Here is a 17,376-nt window from a genome sequence, read left to right as displayed (position 1 = left end):
GACACCTCTAGCACTGAGATGCAGTGCCTTAGACCGCTGCGCCACTCGGGAAACCCACTCCATAACAATTGAATTTGCCCGTCTTTTTTTAATATTATCAACTGTTTTCCTCAGCAACAACCACATGGCTGTGACGGTGTATACAGAGGAAGCAAATGAAGGTGAACCAAACGATGTCATTAAACGGAAACATAATTCAGGTTATACCAACTGAAGGGAAATAACAGTAAATTGGCTCTTGAACATGTGTGGTTATTAGGCCTACTGACGGTTGATACTGACTGTTAGTGGGTAATATTTAACATGATAGAAATAGGAAACGGAGAAGTTGGGGTAGCCTATACTTAAGACTTTCGCTAGTGCCCATCCCTGCGAGTTAAAAGGCCTTGGAATGAAAATTGTGCATAATGGCACTGCATTTCATAAACTTTACTGTGGGAAAGTTGATATGTTGATATGCTGTTACACATTGGTTACACATTTGTCTCCAGCGATTATAAGGTCAAATATATTTAAAACAAGTGTCATTTATATTTATAATTCCCGTATTCAAGTCGATTACTCAGTAACCTAACTCTTATCAAGTTGTAAATGACAGTCGATGGAGAATGGTGTTATTTCTATTGGAAAAAATGAATAGATGCTTTTCCCACTTGGAACCGGTAGGTTCGCTAGACCTCATTCACGGTTTTCCTTGGGCGTCAAGGTGGTGGAATTGTTTGGAAATTAAGTCAAGGTCAGAATAGGGCGTATCTGTAGACACACCTCCGCCACACCTTAATTTATTCCCTAGCTGTTTTGTGATTCCATGTCATACTCTTTATATGCAGCAGGGGGAGACAGAGGCCAGGGCTCTGAGTTGTCTGCCACAGAAGTGTATTAGCTGAACACTGAGCAAATGTTGCACGTTTAGCGTGTAATAGGCCTTCGCATTTACCCTTTAATGTAAAAACATACACAAAATCCATCCACATCTCTAACTATTATAATGGTGTTGCATAAGAACAAAATATTCAATTACTATTACTTTCTAGTTTTTCTGACTTTTCAACTCCTAGGGTCAACTCTTAAATCGGAAGCAGATAAAAGCAAGGGAAAGAACAGCCTCCCTATGCAGTAAATACAGTATTTATGTGTCTACATGTGTCAGCCAGTCCTGAATCTGTGATCTGGTGTTCCATCAACAGTCTACAGACTATTGTTATAGACAGACTACTGTGAGTGGGATGGCTCGATGACAGAGTACGATGATGGCACCATGATTGACCCAGTTCTGGTGGATTTGGCTGCTGTCGCCAGACCTCCTCAGATTCTTCACCAGAGTATCATCCTCCTCCCTAGTGGCCCTGGCCTGTCTGACTGTCTGTCCGGGGCCAGGCCGTGTGTGGGGGCAGGTTGATGTTCCAGTCCTCTGCATGGCCTTTGCATCCCGCCTGGTAGCCAGTCCCTTCAACAGATTGATGAATTGATTGTGGGGTTGCTGCCAGTGTGTCTGTGCCCTGGGCGAGGGGCGTCCCGGTTACGGAAGAGAATCCCAGATATGGCACCCACCCTGGGGCCGCTATTGTGGCAGGCCTGCAGGGGGCCCCGGGGGCCCAGGGAGCAGCTCTATCTGACCCACATACTGCTGTCACACCCCTGGAGACACAGCACTGGGGATGGAGGAGCGGGGCAGATTGGGCCTGGGGCTAGGGTGGGGGCCAGTGCTAGAGCTGGGATGGAGTGGGATGGAAGCTGGAGGGCTGGAGACACAGGGCTGTTGCGTGGATAGCGCATGCGCTGAGGATGGTGCCAATATGGACCTCTGAATCGCTGAACTAAATTACGGGCCAAGCTGTGAAAATATTTCACACACATCCCAAAACTCAAGAAGAGCCCTAACAATCTGAAGACATGGAATCTAATGAAAGAATGTATGTATTTTTTAATGACTTACCAATGCAGTTAAAATGGTATCACTGGACACATCCTCACCAATACATATGTACTCTTAACTAGGATTTAATCGTCACACTTTTTTCTTGTCTGGTAACATCAATAAATAAACCCTGTTTCAATTCATTTTAATACACATTATTAACTGGAATGTAATTACATTGTTACAGTAATATAACATGACTTTTGTTTTTTGTTTTTCTTGCACAGACTCAACTGAGTTAAAGGAGGGAAAAAATCAAGACATGAATTGATACATTTTGCCACAACTGTGGTCCCGCTTGATGTTAAACTTTACACACAAAACCATCATCAGAATAAGGGGTTTTCAACACTAGCGATAATAAGGCCACAAAAACAAACAACTGCTGCATCAAGCTAAACTCAATGTGGGAAATGTAATACACAAGCTGTAATGTTAAAGCTGGAATCCTTCGAGTTCCATTTGGGATATTACAACAACAAAGAAGTTACTGCAAACAACCAACACAGCCCCCTCCCCCCCCTCTGACACCATTGCACACACGGTAGAACAGAAGAAAATGTACTGCAAATATATATATATATTTTTTTACCAAGCTGCTCATCTCGGTTTGGGTTCTTCTCACCTACATTTAGTCAACAAAACCAAAACAATAACAAGGGCGCTGGGTGGGGGCGGGGCGGGGCGGGGGCGCTGTATCCCCTAATGCAGATTCCGTCTTTATATCGATATATTATCAGCCCATACACAAATCCCGATAACTACAATTGAACATATCAACCACGATGACTCCTTCAGATATTTTTCAGGTCATATTTTTGTTCAGGTATATGTTTGTACTTGTTGAGTAAAATGGGTAATATACAGTTGACATAGAAAAAAGCATGCTCTTGCATATTGGATGTGTTTTACACAAACCTATGTCACTGTTCATTAATGTCGACCATTACTGCATTGCTCCAACCAGCAGTAGCAATTTGAGTGTAAAAGGAGAATACTGTCAGAAGACTGGCTAAATAGATAACATTAGACAGATACAATTCCAAACTTCATTTCCGAGAGATCTTTTACTATACGGCCATGCATAATACTGTGTTCCAAAACCAACTAACATTGCTAGTATCCATTCTGATGTATAAGTCAAATGACATAAATGAATAAATAAATAAATAATGTATTAATGAATGAATGAATACATAAATAGTGTTTCCAAAAACAGGATGCTTATCAATGTGTTCATAATTATGTATGACATGTCATGTATTGACATTGATGGCACATGGCTGAAAGGCGATAACTGTTTTTAATAACTGACATCGGGTTGAAAATGTCCTCAAGGAATGGTACAGTTTAAGCCCCCTTCCTACAGCACATACCAATCACATATCACTCCCGCCGTGTCAGGATTATTCACTCAATGGATCAACTACAACCAACTACCACTTCCTGTTTCAAGAGCTGACACTAAGGTTTCTCTTCACTCTCCTCTGATTGGTCCACTCACTTCTTGTTCTTCAGCTGATTGGCCAGCCAGTCGAGGCCCTCGTACAGGCCGTCTCCGCTGGTGGCGCAGGTGGCCTGGATGTACCAGTTGCGGTGACGTAGGGAGTGGAGCCCCAGCTTGTCTGTGATCTCTGCTGCGTTCATGGCATTGGGCAGGTCCTACACAGGACGGGAGGTAGAGATGGAAGGATAGGAGTGGAGAAAAGCACATGAGAGAGAGAAAAGATTATAGGGGTAAGGAAATCCCGGGTATGAGAGTTCGCGATGAAAAGCACATGAGGCAGCAGAGAAAAATACGAATTGAGTGAGGCTATCGCAATTGTCCATACCTGTTTATTAGCGAAGATGAGAAGCACGGCGTCTCGTAGCTCATCCTCAGCCAGCATCCTCATCAGCTCCTCCCGAGCCTCGTTCACCCGCTCACGGTCGTTACTGTCCACCACAAAGATCAAACCTGGAACCACAACAAACTTTGTTACTGTGTCTACCACAAAGGGCAGCCCTGTAACCATGGCAAACCTTGATAGATACCCTCAACCCGAACACTGTCCACACCACAAAGATCAAACCTGGAACCACAACAGGACTCATTCGTCAGGAAGCACGACGTGCTTGTCATTAAACTATACGAACCCACTGATGACACTGTGTTTTTCTGTCTCTAGGCATCCCCCTCTATCAGAATGAACAGGCTCGTCTTCCAACTGGTGCATGGTATAGAAAAACATAACAATCCTAACCCAAAACGAGTAAAATGCTTTCAATGTGAAGGACACGTGCTTGATGTTCTATGCAAATGTCTATATCTAGAGTGTGTGAGTCAGCCCAATAGCTTCAGGTGTCAGGGGTGACATCATGGTGCCGGATGTATCATAGGCCTGTAGGGGCAGTCTTTGTCCCAGCAAGGCCCTATAGCCCTTCAAATCTGGACGTTGAAGACAGTACCACAGACATGTTTTTCATTCTTCCAACCAGGGACCGAAGTAGACCTGGGACACCTGGTGTGAGTAAGAGTTAAGAACATACTGTAAGCTCACTCCACAGCTAGTTTGACATATCGCCAATGGTGCCATCCAAGTGGTACCTTTTGTATAGCTCATACGGTTGGAACGTCGTCAGTGAGGACGATCACGTGTGTTGAGAAGCAGAGGGTCACAGGTTCGAGCCCGGTATGGGGCAGTCGGTCAGTGGAGGAAGCTGAGGTGTTGGCAGCACACGGACCCCTGTTGCATTTGCAATTAATTATCAGGTAGAACAGAAAACCAGCAGTACTCCGGACCTCGTAGGGTAAGATTTGCATATGTACGTTTTTCAGGTCTCAGGCAAGTTTACTCATCACATGAGCGTGGTTCATTGTACCACCTCCATTACAGAGTCACAGACCAGTTAAGAGCCAGAGCCATTCCTGCTCAGCTTACAGGTCACAAGAGCGTTATGCCGCTGAGCTAAAGCTTGTTAGCTCCCACTATACTTACCCTGTGTGTTCTGGAAGTAGTGTCTCCACAGAGGCCTGATCTTGTCCTGGCCACCCACGTCCCACACCGTGAAACTGATGTTCTTATATTCAACCGTCTCCACGTTAAACCCTGAGCAGGGGGAAAAGGAAACGAGTGTTAGAAATGTCTTTGGAACAGCCGTCGGGGTTATAAACCGCTCATAAAGAGCCGTATGTGTGTTATAAATGCCTCATAAACAGTTGTAGGCGTGTGATGATTAAGGATGAGTCAAAATGTCAAAATGATATGGTGTTTAATTTGGTTCTAATTCTTTATAGCCAATGTCCTTTGTGGTTAAGACTGTGAGACTTTCCATACCGATAGTGGGGATGGTGGTGACTATCTCTCCCAGCTTCAGTTTGTATAGGATGGTGGTCTTCCCTGCAGCGTCCAGCCCCACCATCAGGATCCTCATCTCCTTCTTCCCTAACAGGCTCTTCAGCAGGTTGCCAAAGATGTTCCCCATGGTGACTAGCTTGTTGGTTGACCGGCTGGCGGCTGGCGGCTGGCTGGCTGGCTGGATGGATGGCTGGTCGGACCTCAACTCACTGCTACAGAGCTGATGGGGAGGCTGGATGTCAGGGCCCAGAGTTTTCCTGACCTTGTAACTTAACCAAGAACAACTGGTCCCGAGTAACATACCATTAACAGAGAGTTATTCCTCTGGCCCAGAGTTTTCCTGACTACCTGACCTGACCAAGGCAAAAGTCTGGAGGCCCGGTCAAATCACAAGTTCAGAAACAACTCTGAGCCCTAAGAATAGGCAAATTTCCCATAGCCTAAATGGCAAGACAGCGGCTAAACAGGCGCTAGTAGATTCACAGAGTCAGAACCACAGAGACATGCAGAAGGACACTCAGTAGGACTTCAACCACTACTCAGGCCATTAACACCTCGTAACAGCTCCAAACCACTTCAGAGGCAAACCAATAAAGTCTCCTTCACACCTCCACAGGCCGGCTGAGGAAGCTGACCTGACTGAAGGACTGTAGGCTGGAAGACTGCACACTGGTGAGAGGAGCTGCTCTGGTGCAGGCCCACTACCTACCGCAATCTTTTGTTGAGATGGGTTTATGTAGTTCATGGCAGTTCTAATACATTGAAATATGTTCCGTAATCTACATAAATATGTATGTGCCACGGTAGCGGTAATATGCCCTCTGTACCTGCTTTAACAGCCCTAAAGCAAGGATCATCAATTCGTTCCAGGGTGACGTGCATTATAACAACTGTCTTCTGATCTGAGTTTAAAAAAAGGATGAAATAGCTTTAAAAATACGTGGATGAATGTGTTCATTAAGTGGTTTTTTTCAATCACTGCATCGCAGTGACCATATTTGCTACTATGAAGTACATCCGTCGTTGTGCAAGAGCACTCGCAATGATGGTATGGCAACCTCAGTGCGCCTGTGTGTGTGGATTGGAACACCCTGTATCTTTGCAGCACATTTGGCACCACGACATGCCGGTTCAATTAAATAGTATTGGTAAATATAATATGTTGACACACTGTAAATATCACAAATACCATGGAAACTCTTATTGCCATCCATAGGCAAATTAGGATTTTCACCTTATCTCCTCCAGTCACGACTACAAGCGATGCTTAGGTGGCCTGTATGAACGCCGTTAATTCACTAGAATCCCTACAAACACCTAGACCTTTTTATTCCTGTAACGGCATGATGCCGCATCCTTGTATCTCTACAGTTTTACGTTATCCATCATTTTCTAATGTCCATGTCACCCGCACTTACCTCTTTTAGACGTACCAGCTGGATTCGTGCAGTGCAGTTTGTCTCTCGCGAGAAGTCGCAAAGAAAGACATGTTGCTCCTTAAGTCTCGCGATGATGAGCTCACCAAGTACACCTCTACATCACTTCATGGGCCGATCTTCACTGCCAGTACGTCTGAGTGATACCATTTTCAGTTGGAGGCGCCTGGGAGTCAATTCTGCTTTGATTGGAAATGATCTATTTGTTGTTGTTTTTTTATGGGGTGTTTGTAATTAATTGATTGCTCTTTATATAGCCTTCTGAGTTGAAACTTAAATAACATCAACTCTGGTTAGGGTTTGAGTTGACACAGTTTTTGTGTGGTTTGTTTGCATGTCCCATGATAAATACCCTACATAGATTACACGTAGCTCTGTTACTGTACAATAATGCAATTAATGCCTGTCAAAGTTTTTGTTGTGTGTTTAGAGATTCGAAACAAAATAGCCAACAGTTAAAACATTTTTTATTTTTATAAAAGACTAGAGAGTAAAACATTTTGACTAGGGGCAAGCATAGCCTATATGAATTATTCAAGCTAGAAACGCCTTAATAAATAAGTAAGTGGGGAACTGTTAAAACGATGCCAAAGCATACTTCTTGGCAGAGTTAGTGTGGCAGAGACAATGAGCTGAGAAGAAGCAGAATTTAGGCTACACTAAATCACTCTCATTTGGATTTTTGTTGAATCGTGTTGAATCATCATGGATCAAACCATTTTCTATGTATTTCATGTATACCAGACCCAACACATAACAAAAATGCAATGCCATAGCAAGCATTAAATGACTTTGTCATAGACAAACCTTCTTTTGAAGCGTGAACTGCTGTACGTGGGTTACATGGTTTATACAGGCCTGCGTGTGAGGCTGTATGTGCTCAGATTCAAATATGGGTTCAAAGACCCAGGAGTCAAACCATCATAGATGAGTCACAGGTCTGTCAAAATGATTGATTTGACATCCTAATCCTTAGCTAAGTGTATTACATACAGTAAAGGCCGACAAAAATACACTAATTGAGTGAGTTATTTCCCATGTTGATAAACCAGTGTGTCTCTCTGTACAGTCCGTCCGCTAGTGTCTCTATACATCGTAGGTGTGTTTGTTCAGTGGTTAAAGCAACAACAACAAAAAAGTGAAGCAGCTGCAACACCAGACTACAGGGCGGAGTGGATGTAGATGGAGTGTGCAGTATCCTGTGTTTGTGTGTGTTGGGAGCGCAGAGGGGGTTATAGGGGGGTTACTGTACAACGGGTAGGGACCGACTAGGGGTGGTGGTGGGGGGGGGTTGGAGTTATAATTTAAAGGAGCCTACTATTCCTCTGAAGTGTTTGCCAGAGTGCACCCCAGCAAACACAATCACAAGTCAGGTTGGTTGTGCTTGCAGAACTAATGAGGGCTTGCATGTTGAGGGCAGAGGAGCTGAGAGCTTTGATGTTCTGGGTAGCAGGCTCCTTGTGTTTTCTCCCTCTGCCTGACTCTCTCACTGCATGTCCCACATCAAAAACGAAAGGGGAGTCAGTCGAGAAGCAGATGTTTCGAGCCATGTATTTATACAGAATGTGCTTTATAAATCCTCTCTCTCGCTCTCTCCCTCTCTTGCAGAGTTTGCCTTCATGTTTGCATGTATGCATCTATCGAGGCTTTCTTTCAATCTAGCTAAACATATTGAATCGTCTTCTGTTAAACATACAGTGTAATCATCCTGTCAGTCAATGTTGGAGGACTTTTATCTTTCCTAACTTCCCCGCTTCGCTCTCCCTTTAATTCAGCTGGATCTGGTTGTCGTTACTATAGGGGCAGTCAATGTTGGAGGACTTTTATCTTTCCTAACTTCCCCGCTTCGCTCTCCCTTTAATTCAGCTGGATCTGGTTGTCGTTACTATAGGGGCAGTCAATGTTGGAGGACTTTTATCTTTCCTAACTTCCCCGCTTCGCTCTCCCTTTAATTCAGCTGGATCTGGTTGTCGTTACTATAGGGGCAGTAATGTTGGAGGACTTTTATCTTTCCTAACTTCCCCGCTTCGCTCTCCCTTTAATTCAGCTGGATCTGGTTGTCGTTACTATAGGGGCAGTCAATGTTGGAGGACTTTTATCTTTCCTAACTTCCCCGCTTCGCTCTCCCTTTAATTCAGCTGGATCTGGTTGTCGTTACTATAGGGGCAGTCAATGTTGGAGGACTTTTATCTTTCCTAACTTCCCCGCTTCGCTCTCCCTTTAATTCAGCTGGATCTGGTTGTCGTTACTATAGGGGCAGTCAATGTTGGAGGACTTTTATCTTTCCTAACTTCCCCGCTTCGCTCTCCCTTTAATTCAGCTGGATCTGGTTGTCGTTATTATAGGGGCAGTCAATGTTGGAGGACTTTTATCTTTCCTAACTTCCCCGCTTCGCTCTCCCTTTAATTCAGCTGGATCTGGTTGTCGTTACTATAGGGGCAGTCAATGTTGGAGGACTTTTATCTTTCCTAACTTCCCCGCTTCGCTCTCCCTTTAATTCAGCTGGATCTGGTTGTCGTTACTATAGGGGCAGTCAATGTTGGAGGACTTTTATCTTTCCTAACTTCCCCGCTTCGCTCTCCCTTTAATTCAGCTGGATCTGGTTGTCGTTACTATAGGGGCAGTCAATGTTGGAGGACTTTTATCTTTCCTAACTTCCCCGCTTCGCTCTCCCTTTAATTCAGCTGGATCTGGTTGTCGTTACTATAGGGGCAGTCAATGTTGGAGGACTTTTATCTTTCCTAACTTCCCCACTTCGCTCTCCCTTTAATTCAGCTGGATCTGGTTGTCGTTACTATAGGGGCAGTCAATGTGTTGCCGTGCATGTGTCAGTGTCTGCAGACTGCAGCCATGGTGGGAGACTGGGGAAGAAAGGGGTGCGGGAGTAGGCGAGCGCACCGGTGGAAAAAGTACCCAATTGTCATACTTGAGTACAAGTAAAGACACCGTAATAGAAAATGACTCAAGTAACAGTGAAAGTCACCCAGTAAAATACTACTTGAGTAAAAGCCTAAAAGTTTTTGGTTTTAAATATACTTAAGTATCACAAGTAAATGTAATTGCTCAAATATACTTAGGTATCAAAAGTAAACGTATAAATCATTAAAAATTCCTTATATTAAGGCACCATTTTCTTGGTTTTTAAATGTATGTGTAGCCAGGGGCACACTCCAACACTTAGACATCATTTACAAATGAAGCAGGTGTGTTAGTGAGTCCGTCAGATCAGAGGCAGTACGGATGACCAGGGATGTTCTCTCTTGAAAAGTGCTTGAATTGAACCATTTTGAAAATATAATGAGTGCCAGGGGAAATGTAAAAAGTACATTATTTTCCTTAGGAATGTAGTGAAGTAAAAGTTGTCAAAAATATAAATAGTAAAGTACATATAAAGTACAGATAACCCCAAAAAACGACTTAAGTAGTACTTTTACTTCACACCATTGGGCAGAGAGAGGGCATAGAGAAGAGAGGGAGACAGAGAGGGCATAGAGAAGAGAGGGAGACAGGGAGACAGAAAGAGGGGGAGAGAAGGAGAGAGGGAGACAGGGAGACAGAGAGAGGAGAGGAGGAGAGAGGAGAAGAAGAGGGAGTGGGAAAGAGAGCGAGTGAGACAGAGACTGAGAGACTGACATAGACAGAGGGAGAAAAAGAGACGACAAAGCGATCCAGGGCTGTCCAACCTCTGTCTCACACATGGGGAGAAACGGTGACAGGAAATTCCCCTTCGCAACAGCAGCAGCAGCTCCAGGGTGAAATGATAAAGGAATGAAGAAATGCAAACCAGAGTTATCCCTTATCATTCCAATCCCATAGCAGTCCCTCTCAGTGTCCAACCTCTCTCATATTCTCTCACTAAATACCAGGGGGAGCGCACTTGATCCAGATATTGGGACAGTCAGTCACTTTTAGTCTACCTAAAGGGTGTTTCAATCAGTGGACTCATGTTCACACGAACAAAGTAATATTGACCATTGAAGGCCTAAGACAAGCTGGACCGCTCAAAGATCAAGCTGGATCCCATCAAGTTTGTATATCCCCCATATGTGTGGATCTAAGAATGTTCTTATCTTTAATCTTGCCAGGCCCTGGACGGTATGTGGGATGAGTGTGTAAATCACGCAAGAGCCCTGTCTCTCTGTTTGTCTGTCTCTGACTTAGACAGAAAGGGACACAGTGTCTTCAGTAGCAGCACGACATTGTGCAGTGAATCTCCCTTGGCTGTGAACCCTGGACAGATGATCCCAGGCTCACACACACACACACACACACACACACACACACACACACACACACACACACAGAGAGAGAGACGGGTATAATCGCCCCTCTCTCTCCTCAATCCTCTCTCCTCTAGTAATAAAAGTCATTCGTTCGGGAAACAATATCCTGCTGCCATAAAAAACCACCTCTCTCTGCATGAAGGAAGCAGCCATAAAATGAGTCTCACCACCTCTCTCCTGTGTGGAGTGTAGAGCAGACCTATAGACTTGTGCCCTATACCTCCAACCCTACACTTGTACACTCTTCCCCACACATTTAACAGCATTGGAACGTTTCAGGCGCGCAAACACCTAACCTCGGCTCTCACAATGGAATGAGAGAACTCCGTCCGGCAGAAATAAGTAGAGGCATATTTGTGACGTAATAATTCTATTGATTCACAAAACAACATCACAAAAACAAAAGAAACAGCAATAATACAGTTTGTGGTAATGACGGTTACAATTCTAAGGCATTGCCTCAATGACCGGCAGTTCAGTTTGGAGACGGACCGAGAGCATTCCACCAAATCAATGGGAAATTGCTTCAAAGAAGATTGAAACACTGATTTTCTCCTCCAGTCGATCCAAGAAAACCAATGGGGAGAGCAAACCGTCCCCACTAGATTCCTAGTCACTCTAGTTCTGTTTCCATTGGTAATGGGAACACGTTGAGGAACCTTCACGCCTGGTTCTCTTTTAGTGCTGTTTTGTTAGTTCATCCTGGTTCTTGTCATAGAGAACCGGCGTTAAAGAATTGAAACCCTTGTGGTCTTGAGGCGTAGGTGCAAAATATCCAATGAGTATAATCATCCTCTGGAGTTCATTACCACACTCCATATCAGAACTCATGGCATGTCCGTTTTCCAGCGTCTCACTGTTGGGTTCAGGCTTTGTCGATTTATAACAGCTTCAGTTCAACTTCACCATCCTGAGCAGAGCAACATTCAGTCATTGGGCCTCATATGTTCCTCTCATAAAATGGTCCCACACAGCATATGCCAGGCAAGGAAGGCAACATAAGTTCACACACAAACATTAATATACATTTTTTTCATGTAAACAAAAAACGGTACACTGTGATACTAGCCTGGGCATTACTTAGTTGAAATAATAATGTGTTTCTGCTGTCTGAGATGTTCTTTGTTCCCGAGTAGAGAGCAGGGGAGAACAGAACAGAACACCAGATGGGGTCCAGGACATTCAGATTTCCATGGCTGAAAGGGCTGCATCTAAACAGGCAGAGGAAAGACAGACAAATGACATGAGTCACCTCGTCTTCAACCTCTGACTTGGCATTTTGACAGGCAACAAAGGGAAAATAGATCCCAGATGACGGAAAAAGAAAAAGGAGAGAGAAGTGGGGGATAAACAGATTCTGTGGGAGACTTTAGCCGACGCAAATAGAAAAACAAACACCGAGTCTGAAATGAAAGGTTTGGTTGGGTGGATGTGTGTATATTGGACAAAGCTAAAGGGTGGATTTTCATTTTGCCATCCTGTGTCCTGGATATGTCCAGGAGCAACCTGGAGAAGGACTGTTAAGAAGGGCACGGTTAGGAACGCTAACCAAGTAACCTGCTGACTAGAAACAGTCGGACTCTCTTGCGGAGGCCCATGCGTCCCAATGCATGAAGAGGATTACCAGTAAGTAACTAAGTGTCAGGCCTTAGTAGATGAAGTGGATCGTCTATCCATGTACCAAAGGAAAGGTTTGCTTGGGTGGGTTGGTGCGTAGTATTACACTGGGGAGTCAATGGGTGGATCCTAGTGCCACGCTGCGTCCTATTGGGTGGTTCCTTTCAGGAGCCTTGGCAGGTCATGTACCTATCTACTTGCAGACGTTGACCCACTCTGTGACTCGGCACTCCTCGCAGAGCACGTAGCAGCACCAGTGGAAGCGGCAGTGGCACCTCTCACTACGTGTCTGCTTCAGGATGTTGTGTCCCCTTCCGCAGCACAGGGACCCGCAGCTGTCCATGCTGTGGCTGGTCTTGTTGCAGATCCGGCCCCGAGTACCCAGAGAGTCCAGGGACGTCTCCCGGTCACAGAAGTCTGGCGACTTCTCAAAGTAGACCAGCTCACGTGACACACCGCTCCTCCGCCGTCCCCCATTGTTTGGGCTCCCCGCGCCCCCAGACCCAGTAGGCCCTTCGGCGCCGTTCCTGACCCCATTCGAGGCACCATTCCCGGCTGCGACCCGGGGGTTGAAGACCCCGTTGTTCTTGTTCTGGGAGTTAATGAAGATGGCGGAGAGGAACTTGTCCCTGAGCAGAGACCCCAGCAGTCTGAACTCTGGGGACACGTACCAGCAGGTCTTGAACTGGCAGCTGCCTGACGTGCCGTGGCATGTACACTTCCTCTTCATGTTGTCAGTCACTAGCTGTGCAGGGGGAAACAATCATGTCACTATCCATACAAGTCTAGAGTGGCTTTGATTACAATGTAGTAGGGTAACAATTATAAATGTTTTTAAAATGGTTCATACATGTAGCTTATAGATAGTTTATAAATCTGTTATAAACATTGATAGCTAATTGGTTCAATTTAATATCCAATTCCAAGAAAGTTAGAAAACTTGATGAATTCCATTGGTAAACCTTCAACAAATGAGAGCCCGACTCTTATCTGCAGTTATCATCTTGATACGAAATATACAAGACTCTGCTCACCTGCCGGCCAACCCTGTTGTTGTGGATCCTCATGCGGGCGTGGATATCCCGCGGGGAGCCCCGGGAGTCCAACCAATCCCTGGAGAATCTCTCCCCGAAGCGGGCGTCATGGCTACAGCCCCCCCACTCCCAGGCCTCCTGCAGGGGGCTGAGGTCCTCTGGTAGGGGCTTGAGGAGGGAGGAGGGGTGGGTAGAACCAGAACGCAGGCTGGCTGGCACATCTCTGATCTCCTGGGGGTGTGCCCCTCCTCCACCACCCACTCCCATGCCCACTCTGGCTCCTCCCCTCTGGAGGGTCTGCAGCTGCAGCTGGGTGAGTTTGAGGCGAATCTTATCCTCGTCCAGTCGACGCTTGGCCTCGCAGCCGCAGCCCCGGAGCTTGCCTAGGCTGCAGGCGGAAGCCACGGAGTGGGCCACGCCCGCTGCCAGCAGGGACAGAGAGAAGGCACTCTCCCTGAAGCCTGGGGGACAAGGACAGACAGACACATCATAGTCAAGATGTCATCATGCTGGGTGTAATCTAAATACCACAGGAGAACTTCATTAACCTGTCATCATTCTTATTCTATAAGCATAACAATACATTTGTCTACTGTCCCCACCTGGAGCCTAGAGATTCTCCTGGCCAGGGTTTGTGGTCTGGAGTTTTTCCTGATCAAATCACCAAGTCACCAAAAAACTCCTGGCCCTATTCCCAACCTTTTTGCGCTGCGCTCCTCTGTGTGTCTCTCACCTCTGTTGAGGATGGCACTCTGGTGGGGCAGCTTGCTGTGGCTCTCCAGAGCAGAACAGTTCCACCGCTGGTCTCTGAGCTGGTGCTGGCACTCGTGGATGGCCACCTGCATCATAGAATGAAATGCAACACTAGAATGGACATTCGTATCCTGGTAGCGTGACTGAAATGGTGGCCATCTTGGTCATCTTTCATTTAGAGCCTAATGAAATATGGTTAAATGTTGTTTTTTTAAAAAAAAGCTGTGAATTGTATACTATATCTCTATGACCTGGATGCCCTGCAGTGCAGAGGCCGTCACGTCGGGGCTTTGCACACACAGACGAATCTGACGCTTGCTCAGGCCCGCCAGCCGCAGGCAGACAGAGTTAGGGGTCAGAACCGGATCTCCTGCCACCTTCAGACCCAGGATGTCATTACACAACACACTGAGGAGGGGATACATATGTTGAGGAGGGAGGGAGAGATACAGAGGAGTTGGCCAAGGGTTTATCAATCAAGTCCTAGAGCAATATCTATCTGTGAAGGAGGCCCTGAAGTGCCTGGTCTGACCCTTCATCTAAGAGTGAAAGTGTCATGTAAGGAAATGAAGATTCAGAGAATAGTATTTGCTGAGACATATAACGCACAGCACTTAAGATATAGCTTAAGTTCAGGGAAAAGTTGTAAGGACATTGATTACATCTCTAGGCTTACCATCGTATCTACGGTATTTACATGCTTTACTATTTGTTTCAGTTGAACAAATTGCAGTAGGCCTAATGAGCAGTAGTGTAAAATCTTCTGGAGTAGAAACATGGATGGCATTGTTACTAAACCAACCGTCTGTGCCAGTTGACAGCTGGGGTAGCCTAATAATAATGTCCTTAATCATGCAGTCTTCCAATTGTTGGTTCTGATTAGCCTGTGTGTGTGTGTGTGTGTGTGTGTGTGTGTGTGTGTGTGTGTGTGTGTGTGTGTGTGTGTGGTGTGGTGTGTGTGTGTGTGTGTGTGTGTGTGTGTGTGTGTGTGTGTGTGTGTGTGTGAGTGTGTGTGTGTGTGTGGTGTGGTGTGGTGTGGTGTGGTGTGTGTGTGTGTGTGTGTGTGTGTGTGTGTGTGTGTGTGTGTGTGAGTGTGTGAGTGTGTGTGTGTGTGGTGTGGTGTGTGTGTGTGTGTGTGTGTGTGTGTGTGTGTGTGTGTGTGTGTGTGTGTGTGTGTGTGTGTGTGTGTGTGTATGTGTGTGTGTGTGTAATTACAGGTCAGAAACAAGAAAACATTTGAAATCGTGATGACAGAGGTAGTAGCAGCAGCAGCAATAGTCAGTTGGTGAGACAGAGCTGAACGGAAACATCAACGCATCGTAACACATGCACCAAGTAATTTCACTACAATACAACACTTGGATAAGACTCATGGAGTAGCCAGACAGAATCTTCTTCCGATTGAAATGTTCGCTTTAATTATTTGTTTTCCCCAGGAATGCTCATCGAGAGTAGCCTACTCTCTCTTCTTCTCACCCCTTCTCCGGCTACTTACGTGATTGCAGGTGACATAAGTGTCGCTGCCAAAATCAGGACTTGGTCCCAACGGAGTTGATGTGATATCTCCATTTTGGTAAGCGTCTTTCTTGACGTGACATTAAAACACTGGTGTGGTAATCGATAAAACAAAGAAAAGAAGATGAGTGGAGTAGATTATCGATGTGCCTCCAACAGAACGGGGAGTGAAAAAAGGGAGCAGAATAGTTTGGGGAGAACGTGAAGGGGAGGGGGAGAGAAAATAGGGAGTGGAGATGCCGCTACAGGCGGTTGTTTTCAAAGTATTGACCTTGTGAAAAAAGAATCAACAGTTGACTAACAGTTATGTGCATTTTACCGATAGTCAATACGTGTTATAACACAGTATCCAAAGATATTACGCGCAGGTACCATTTTCCTTACCATCATCACCCTCGGCATCATCTCTTGTATGAACGCAGGTCTACTATGAGAGGGATTTCTGATTGCACTGGACAGATCATGGAAAACGCATGAACATTTAACGTCACTGATAGGAATGTTTCCTGTTTTGTTGGATACTTTTGAAAGAAAACGAACATGCATTCAGGTGAAACCCAAGTGAAAAATCATTCTATATATGGGGGGTTGGTTGGTTGCTGCTGCTGGTTCCAATGTAGGCCTACGACAGGGAGCTTGGGGCAGCAGCAGGCAGGCGCACGGTTCTCCTCTTGGCTCTCCAACAATACTTGGGTACACAGTCATCTGTTCCCCGTCTTCCTCCCCCCGCCTCCCCCTTCCTCCCACCTCAATCAGCGCGTCTGTTCTTTATTATTGTGTTTGAAACAACTTCTTCACTCCGTAACAATCTGCTTCTTTTCAGAGGAAATAAAACGTTCCATACAGAAGGGAATAATGAGGATGTTTTATGGCATTTTCGATAAGTAGCCAAAGTTTGAATGAAGCATTTATTTCTTAAGGTTTGAAGAAGTTATTGTTTATTGCCACAATTCATCCGTTTTCATTTTCTTTGATAAACTGTTATTGTCACAATGCATACAGTTTCATCGAAAAAGGTATTGCACAATAGCCTACCACAATTGTTTTCTCCCTGCCTTTTTAAGATTGGCATCTTGCCTTTAACAAGTATGTGCCAGACATGGGTATTTTTCCCATGCATCCTTTGGAGACTGTAGCTTTAGATACTACTGAGGACTTGATAATGTTCTCACCCAGCAGGTTTCGAATGGTTGATATGACGAGACCGTGCAAGGCTATCCCGACCACAGGTTCAAATGAATAAAGACAGGCCTACACTCTTAGGGGGGGAGGGTTTCGTAAGGGTCGTTCGGCTGTCCCCATAGATAGGAGAACCCTTTTTGGTTCCAGGTAGAAACCTTTTTGGTTCCATGCAAAAACCCTCTGTAGAAATGGTTCAACATCGAACCCAAAAGTGTTCTACCTGGTTCTCCTATGGGGACAGCCGAATAACCCCTTTAGGTTCTAGATAGCACGTTTTCTTTCTGAGTGTATATTCTATCA

The 17,376-nt window shown here is 45.3% G+C and overlaps 2 protein-coding genes across 3 annotated transcripts; both read right to left on the bottom strand.

Annotated features, from left to right (window-relative positions):
* Positions 1–2,047: 2,047 nt before the first annotated feature.
* arf3a (ADP-ribosylation factor 3a) lies at positions 2,048–6,753 on the bottom strand. 2 transcript variants are annotated; one of them, XM_024383977.2, is made up of 5 exons: positions 6,675–6,753; positions 5,236–5,476; positions 4,897–5,007; positions 3,751–3,875; positions 2,048–3,580 (listed from the first exon to the last, which is right to left on the bottom strand). In XM_024383977.2, exons 2-5 carry the CDS (start codon positions 5,381–5,383, stop codon positions 3,419–3,421), a joined length of 546 nt encoding a protein of 181 aa, XP_024239745.1. In that variant the 5' UTR covers positions 5,384–5,476; positions 6,675–6,753; the 3' UTR covers positions 2,048–3,418. The 2 variants fall into 2 exon arrangements, with proteins under 2 accessions (XP_024239745.1, XP_024239746.1); XM_024383978.2 differs by lacking the exon at positions 6,675–6,753 and adding an exon at positions 6,491–6,633.
* Positions 6,754–11,328: 4,575 nt separating this feature from the next.
* On the bottom strand, positions 11,329–16,104 carry wnt10b (wingless-type MMTV integration site family, member 10b). The gene is made up of 5 exons (XM_024383966.2): positions 15,875–16,104; positions 14,631–14,787; positions 14,360–14,465; positions 13,627–14,087; positions 11,329–13,337 (listed from the first exon to the last, which is right to left on the bottom strand). The coding sequence occupies exons 1-5, from the start codon at positions 15,946–15,948 to the stop codon at positions 12,786–12,788; spliced, it is 1,350 nt and encodes a 449-aa protein (XP_024239734.2). The 5' UTR covers positions 15,949–16,104; the 3' UTR covers positions 11,329–12,785.
* Between the last annotated feature and the right edge of the window lie 1,272 nt (positions 16,105–17,376).

The sequence above is a fragment of the Oncorhynchus tshawytscha genome, linkage group LG22 (assembly GCF_018296145.1).
Source record: "Oncorhynchus tshawytscha isolate Ot180627B linkage group LG22, Otsh_v2.0, whole genome shotgun sequence".
NCBI classification, from domain to species: Eukaryota; Metazoa; Chordata; class Actinopteri; order Salmoniformes; family Salmonidae; genus Oncorhynchus; species Oncorhynchus tshawytscha.
Note: the sequence above shows the minus strand (reverse complement) of the source record. Positions and strands in the feature narration are given on the sequence as shown.

Excerpts from the sequence above, each read along its gene's own strand:
- arf3a (XM_024383977.2), bottom strand. The coding sequence starts at position 5,383 with ATGGGGAACATCTTTGGCAACCTGCTGAAGAGCCTGTTAGGGAAGAAG. Across the intron at positions 5,008-5,235 it reads CACCACCATCCCCACTATCG|GGTTTAACGTGGAGACGGTT; the intron begins GTATGGAAAGTC and ends CCCCCTGCTCAG. Across the intron at positions 3,581-3,750 it reads TCATCTTCGCTAATAAACAG|GACCTGCCCAATGCCATGAA; the intron begins GTATGGACAATT and ends CGTCCTGTGTAG.
- wnt10b (XM_024383966.2), bottom strand. The coding sequence starts at position 15,948 with ATGGAGATATCACATCAACTCCGTTGGGACCAAGTCCTGATTTTGGCA. Across the intron at positions 14,788-15,874 it reads CTTATGTCACCTGCAATCAC|TGTGTTGTGTAATGACATCC; the intron begins GTAAGTAGCCGG and ends TCCCCTCCTCAG. Across the intron at positions 14,088-14,359 it reads GAGTGCCATCCTCAACAGAG|GCTTCAGGGAGAGTGCCTTC; the intron begins GTGAGAGACACA and ends CTTGTCCCCCAG.